Source organism: Bidens hawaiensis, unplaced genomic scaffold (genome assembly GCF_021521415.1).
Source record: "Bidens hawaiensis isolate Kalapana, Puna unplaced genomic scaffold, B.hawaiensis_p1.1 tig00032720_1, whole genome shotgun sequence".
NCBI lineage: Eukaryota > Viridiplantae > Streptophyta > Magnoliopsida > Asterales > Asteraceae > Bidens > Bidens hawaiensis.
In genome coordinates, this window is record NW_027505259.1 from 48,571 (window position 1) to 56,295 (window position 7,725).

The 7,725-nt window shown below is 34.4% G+C and overlaps 1 protein-coding gene across 2 annotated transcripts; it reads left to right on the forward strand.

The window, feature by feature from the left end:
* Window positions 1-4,794: 4,794 nt before the first annotated feature.
* Window positions 4,795-7,470, forward strand: LOC143611933 (uncharacterized). 2 transcript variants are annotated; one of them, XM_077086032.1, is made up of 5 exons: window positions 4,795-4,943; window positions 5,025-5,129; window positions 5,564-5,839; window positions 5,925-5,987; window positions 7,168-7,470. In XM_077086032.1, exons 1-5 carry the CDS (start codon window positions 4,887-4,889, stop codon window positions 7,225-7,227), a joined length of 561 nt encoding a protein of 186 aa, XP_076942147.1. In that variant the 5' UTR covers window positions 4,795-4,886; the 3' UTR covers window positions 7,228-7,470. The 2 variants fall into 2 exon arrangements, with proteins under 2 accessions (XP_076942147.1, XP_076942148.1); XM_077086033.1 differs by lacking the exon at window positions 7,168-7,470 and adding an exon at window positions 7,047-7,090 and having other exon boundaries at window positions 5,925-5,979.
* The last annotated feature ends 255 nt before the right edge of the window (window positions 7,471-7,725 follow it).

A 7,725-nucleotide genomic window follows, 5' to 3' on the forward strand; every position in this document is an offset into this window, starting at 1 on the left:
ACGATGATGATGATGATGATGATATAATAATTCAAAATATTTTTTAATGTCGTATTCTCATTCGAATAGTTTGGACATACATCACTTCCTTTTACAATTTTCCAAGTGAGAGATCAAATCAATCATTCCTCAAAAATGTAAATATAGTAATCGGAAATTGTATTGAAGGTAAACATCGACAACTAGTACTAAACCGGAAGATATGTTTTGCTTGGGTAGCTTGAACACAAAATGCTGGTTAGCTTGAGATATATGTGGTGGGCTTAAATAATTATATTTAATTTCATATTAATAACATTAATGAATATAATTTAGATGATAAAACCTACAATGAAGGATAGAATGTTTCTTGAAACACTAAATGTCAATGGTGAAAAATCAATCAAGCAAGAGGCTTGCCTTCCTTCTGCTATTGCCTTAAAGTGTGCTAGCCATAAGAATTGCTTTTGAAACACTAACACAAAGAAAAAAAAATTTAATATCATAGGTGTTAGGATTAAACGCACACACACGAACCGACACACATGCGAAAGCAATAAACGACACGAGGATTTAACGTGGTTCGGTCTAAACTGACCTACGCCCATAGGTGGCAACTAGGTGTTTCTTTATTGAGTGAGAAAAGATTACAAATACATAACGTCAAATATATAGAGATATGACTATGGTTTGTATCTTATTAAACAAGAAACCCAAACTGGGCCGGGCTTCGGTCTGGCCACTCTACACCCGTCAGCCCTTTAGACTTCAAATAATAAACCGGGCCAACAAGGCCTACGAACTCAACAATATCACACTCGAAGGCCTTGAGTACTCTCGTCTGCACTCCTGATTGTACTTTTGTAATCTAAACATTTAAATTCTAGTTGCCACCGCCTTCTCATCAATTAACCTGAAGGCCCGTTGAAGCTCCTCGGAGCTCCAACACATCAGTCAAGGCTAAAACTGCCCCTCACCTATTCTCTGTCCCTACCGGCTCCCACTTAAACAAATTACTAGATCCTGAGATACCCCGAGAACAAACACTCTCTATATTCAGCAAGTAATCCACTAGAGAGACTGTAAAGCTGGAATACTGGTTTTCTTAATCCACTGTCAACCTGGAACTGTAACTGAAAAACGACCTGTGCTCCCACTGTCACAATGTCCTTTGACTGATTTAACCTTCCTAGCTCATTCATCCTGAATCTTCACTTTGGCTCTGGGTTTGTTACTTGCAAAACGTACCTTCTTCTGCCCAAGAGATGCTGTGAACTGGACTTTGTCTTTCACCAAAACTGGATCCACTCCCTTTGGTGACATATCGACCATATACAACAAACCCATTTTCTTGCCACGAGGAACCACGAGATTCCCTTTGACTGCTTTCCACTGCCTATTCCCGAACTTAACATCGTGCCCCTGGTCATCCAACTGCCCAACTGAAATCAAACGTTTCTTCAAACATGAAATAACCCTAACATCTTTTAAAGTCCAAGAAGTACCGGCTGAAGTTATCTCCCATACCCGTAATCTCTAAAATATCATCATTCGCTAGTCAAACCTTTCCAAAATCCCGAAACTTTAGAATCTTCATCGTTTCACTACAGTAAGTGGCATGAAATGGTGCACCAGAATCCATCACCCAAGTATCAACGTTACTCTCAACACTACAAACCAAAGCCTCATCACTACTGACCCCCTCATATGTGTCATCTTCTGTAACGTTCACCTCTTTCTTACCATTCAGACACCGATTCCTGAAGTGTCCCTTCTCTTTACAACCCTAACATTCAATATCTTTACGAGTCCTAGACTGAATCCTCTTCCTGTTCCCACTGCCTCGTTGTTTATCCCTACTCTACCTTCTGTGACTAATATATTACTTGATGATTCACCCGAACTTCTGCGTCTTGAATCTTCTCCAAGAATCAAATCCCGAATCCCATCAAAATTAATTTTTGTAGACGAACTACAAACCGCAGTTACTGTTTGCGACCAACTGTCGGGCAAAGATGATAATAACAACAAGCCTTGAACTTCATCATCAAACTTAATACCAACTGACACTAAGCGGGAGAGGTTGGAGTTAAGATTATTAATATGCGTTGTAACTAGCTCACCCTCTTTCATTCGAGTTGTCACTAGCTCTCTAATAAGATACACTTTATTCGTTGCCGAAGGCTTCTCATACATGTTGGATAGTGCCTCTATCATACCACGTGCTGTGGTTTCTTTCATGACGTTAAACACCACATCTTCTGACAAAGATAGTGTAATACAAGCCCTGACTTTCTTGTCTAACTTATTACACTTTGCTTCTGACAACTTTTCTGGTTTTTCATCCTCAAACATTACATGCAAGTCTTTCTGATAAAGTAGTGCCTCAATCTGCATCTTCCACCAACCAAACTTTTGTCCGTCAAACTTCTGTATCGAAACCTCTCTGTCTTCTGCCATGACAATGACTAAAATGAAAAACTGAATAAAAAACAAAGACAGACACAACAATGACACGGGCCTGAACTTAACGGCTGTTCTACTGAACTCTGTTAAACAATCAACCTATTTAAACGCAACAGTATAACGAATTGAAAATCAGAAACTGAAACGATTAAACCTGACAAACACGGTTGGCACTGGTTTTGGTTTCTTTAATACTTCTTCTGATTGACAACGATTCTTCAGCAAAAAATAGGATTTTGATTCAAATGTTCTTGACTCACAAAATATGATTTCTTCTTAACTATATATTTCTTGACCAAACTGCCAAAATATAATTTTCCAGCACAAAGATGCAAAAAATGATGGGTGAAAATTAATTGCTTTCAAACAGAACCCAAGTCGCGATAAGTCGGGCTGGGTTTAGCGGCGGCAAAACAGCGGCAATGTATACCCTAACGACAATTGGAAAACCGTAGCGGCGGCGGAATCCTAGCGCAGTAGGGTGGCGGCAGCGGAAGGTTTGGCCGCGGCTCGGTTGGTTCCGTGTTCTTCGTGTGATCCGAACCTAACTTTTTAGGATTAAATGCACACACACGAACCGAACACACACGCGAAAGTAATAAACGACACGAGGATTTAACGTGGTTCGGTCTAAACTGACCTACGTCACGGGTGGCAACTAGGTATTTCTTTATTGAGTGACAAAAGATTACAAATACATAGCGTCAAATATATAGAGATACGACTAGGGTTTGTATCATATTAAACAAGAAACCCAAACCGGGCCGGGCTTCGGTCTGGCCACCCTACACCCGTCAGCCCTTTAGACTTCAAATAATAAACCGGGCCAACAATGCCTACGAACCCAACAGTAGGAAAAACTTAGGATACGAGTCAATGTACAAATTTGAGTTAACAAGTGAAATATCTTACAACAAATACACATGATAACGATTCATCAATTAGGGTTCTTATTTTTGCTCTTTAAATGCATCTTTGCACTATCACTTACGATAAAAAAAATATTTTTTTTGAAAAGTTTGAAAGTTAATGAACAATAAAGAGGGCAGTTCTTAGGACAAAAACGTTGAGTCCATCCTCCATCTTAACTCCAACTAACCATGTTTATAATTTTACTTTAAAGTTAGTATATACTTTATAATTGTTAAAAAAGGTGTTCAAGATATGGTTAACCTCATGATGTCTTATATCACAGGGGTCACTGGTAGCATTTTCCTTTTTTTTTTCCCCCATATATGTTTGTTTATTAAAGACCAAATAACAACTTGTAAATCTCTTTGCAAGATCATATAACTTATAAGCTTTAGATTAGTACACTATCCTATAGACGGTAACACTGTGCCATGCTTCATATGACATTTTTTATGGAACCGTTTTTGTTGGGGTAAAGTTTAATATGTACAATGTTACGACTTAGTTCTTGGGAATATTTTGCTCAAACCCTTTTCTTGCAGTATTTGATATTTTAACTACCACTTTGTTTTTCCTTTATACAACCGTATATGATAAACTGTGTAAGATAGGAGAGTGTATAGGGCTAGTTAGTGCTCCATTATAACCTTTTTAGCTGCAAAATGTGGGGAATGCTTTTGATAATTAAAAAAAAAATCTCTAACTCTATAGTGTGATCAACATCTTGCTCGATTCATTTTTCACTTCACTTTGTGCATCATGATTTTCATGAAGCTCCCTGATTTCTTGTGTGACAAAATATACCAAGACATCTTTCTAAAGTTATTTGTGGAGATTTAAAAGTAATGGTTATCCTGAAGGATCAATTGCCGAAGGTTATATAGCTGAGGAAAGTATAACATTTTGCTCGAGATATCTATCGAAAGTAGAAACTGTCTTCACTAGAGCAATTAGGAATGATGATGAGGGTCACCAAAATCACATTGAAGAATCCAACAATCTTTGCCCCGGTCGTGCCATAGGTCGTAAATTGCCTTTGAAAGTATTCGTTAAAAAAAGAAAGAGATCTTCAAATTCAAAGATTGATATGAAGTTTCTCACTCAAGCATATCGTTATGTATTATTTAATGTTGAGTCAATTACACCTTTTCGAGAGTAAGATAATCTACGTTTGTTATTAGATACTCTTGCTCTTCATTTATCTATGATTAAGAAATGGATCTTCTGTATCATTGGGAAAATTGGAGAACGTGGAAAGGTTCATTGAAGACACGCGCATATGATTCAAGCAAATCTGTTGATGAAATTGTGGCACAACAAACCAAGGATGACAATAGATTCAATCCAACAAAATTTAAAAAAACTTGTTACTCGTTGGTTCACTCTAGAATTTCAAGTAAATGATCTATAACTTTGATGTCTTATACAATATATATAATTATGGAACTATATTAAATAAATCTAATCATGTATTAATTAACTATTTACCATAGAGTACATGTGATGCTAAAAGATCGAGCCGCTCAAAGATGAATGAGCCTCATGTTACCGGGACAAAATCGTTTGCTAGACTTTCTCATGAAGATGTATTATTTTAGCTATTTTGAATTAAATTATTGTCTTCTTTTTGTTTCTTGCCCCTTACTAAACATCAAACACAATTGCAGGCCATGAATAATAATGGTGTACACCCAACACGAGGAGAACTATATATAAAAACTTACACTCGTAAAGATGGAACAATTGTTGATGCGGAAGCCACTAAAGTTGTGGTAATGTATATTTATGTAGGGATGAGCTTGATAATTGGTACCGATACCGAATCAGCCGAATTTCTTGGTTCGGTACCGATATCGAATTCTAAACATCCCAAAATTGTAATCATGAAAAAAAACAGAAAATAAGATAAAAATCTAAATAAATGATACTGATTTTATTGCATTTTATAAATCTAAATGGTACTGATTTCATTGCAAAGCAATGAAATAATAAAATTAATGAAATTAGAGTTGACAAGCAATCCATTCAAGAACTGAATACAGGAACCAACTATATGCAATAATAATAATAATAATAAATATAGAAAATGGACAAGAAAGAAAGTAACAATGATCAATTTACTAACATTAAAAAAACCATCAGTTCATTAATATTATGTGTGCTTAGGTCTTTTTAAAATTACTTACCTTTATTATTTTGTATTTAGGCTTCATTAAAAGCTATTGCAAGTGACTCTACAAGTAAATCCGGAGATCCATGTGATTTTTCAAATGATAACTACTCAAAAGTTAAAGGCCCGAAGAAAAGGGGATACGTTCGATTAGTTGGAAGGATGCCGACCGCAAAAAGTAAAGGTGATTCTTCAACAAATTCACATAAAGTTGATCGACTAATGAGTGTTGTCAATGTTATGTTGAACATTATTCAAGAACATATTCCCAATGCAAACTTGTCTTCGGTTCTTAGCGATATGAACATAGAGGTACTCACATTTATAAACTATTGTTTATTATTTTTATTTTTACATATCTATATATTGACATTTTTTTCTCATTTATATGTTTTAGGTACCGAGTACAATTTCTTCGGTTAACCAAGTATCATCTTCACAAAATAATAACGGTAATTTTGTTTTATGTGATTTGTTTGTAACTCGAGGTGCAAATCCTAACCGGTTAACCGAACCAAAACCAGTTACTTTTCCATTGTAACTAATGATTAGGAACCGGCTAGGGATTTTCGCATAGGAACCATTTAAACTAAACCGGTTAACGAACACACACACACACACACACACACACACATATATATACACTAGTTTTTATCCCCCGTATTACGGGGATTGTTTTATATTTGTTCTAATATTTATTTATTTTTTGAATTTATATTTTTTTTATTGTATGAAAGTTAATAATATACTTATGGTTTGGTGAAAAATTGTTTCACAAATAAATGAGATGTTATAACCAATTTAAAAACTATATGATTTTGATGAGACCTAAGACCCGTTTATTTTTTTACTACAAAATTGGTTTTTTAATTATAAATAATATTTATGAAAGTTAATAATATACTTATGGTTTGATGAGACCCAAGACCCGTTTATTTTTTTTACTAAAAAATTGGTTTTTTAATTTAAATAATATTATATATCTTTTTTAAAATAAATAAGATATTAATTTTTAGTATATCCTATTTTATAGGATTTTTACATCAATAATTTGGTGAGAATAATTTTTAATTTAATGAGATCTTATAACCCGTTTAAGAAATATCTGGGTTTGGTAAGACCCATACCTATGAATTCAGGTTAAATACATGAGAAGCCTCCATTTAAAAATCAAGCAAATATGGTGAATCCAAAAAATGGGGGAGCGACCAAATCGCGACACGTATGATTTTTATGTTTTCGTTTATATATATTATATATATATATATATATATATATATATATATATATATATAATAAAAATATTTTCCTCTTAAGCCGGCTCGAGCTCGACAATGAAACTTGGGCTCGTTTATAGAACGAGCCTATTTTTAGGCTCGGGCAAGTTTAGCTTTTTCACAAACGTTGAGATGGTTGATTTTAATAGGTTATTATCGATTTTAGATTACTAATTAAGTATGCTACACAAGTTAGTGTCCATATTATTTACATATTGAAAAGTTTTTATTTTTCTTATTAGGCACCTTGCATGAAGATTGAAGATGGTGAAAAAGGTTAACAAGTGTGATGAAGTTTTTAGTTTTTATTGAATATTTGTTATTTTCCTTTTTATATGATTGACTTGACTTGAGAGTTATTAGACATATAATATGCATATGGAATGCGATTGGTGTGTGTTTAGAATGCGATTGAACTTTTAGTTGTGGTCAGGATATTATAATTTCTATGTTTGACGGTTTTATTTTTATTTTATGTTGGTAGACGGATAAAAATGCCACTGAAATTCCAGAATGTTATTAATGGCATACAAAAAAAATGCCACTAAAAGTCCAAAAATATTTTAATGGCATACGGATAAAAATGCCACTGAAATTCCAAAATGTTTTTATGGCATACGGATAAAAATGCCACTGAAAGTCCAAAATGTTATTAATGGCATATGGAAAAAAATGCCACTAAAAGTCCAAAAATATTTTAATGGCATACGGATAAAAATGCCACGGAAAGTCTAAAATGTTTTAATGACATATGGAAAAATATGTCACTAAAGGCATACGAAAAAAGTGCCACTAAAAGCCGAAAAGTTTGTGTGGCAGACGAGAAAAGTGCCACTAAAAGGCTTTAGTGGTAGCGCTTCTAATGACACTTTTTTTTGTGTGTCACTCGGTTCTTTAGTGGCATTTATTTGGTTTCTTGTG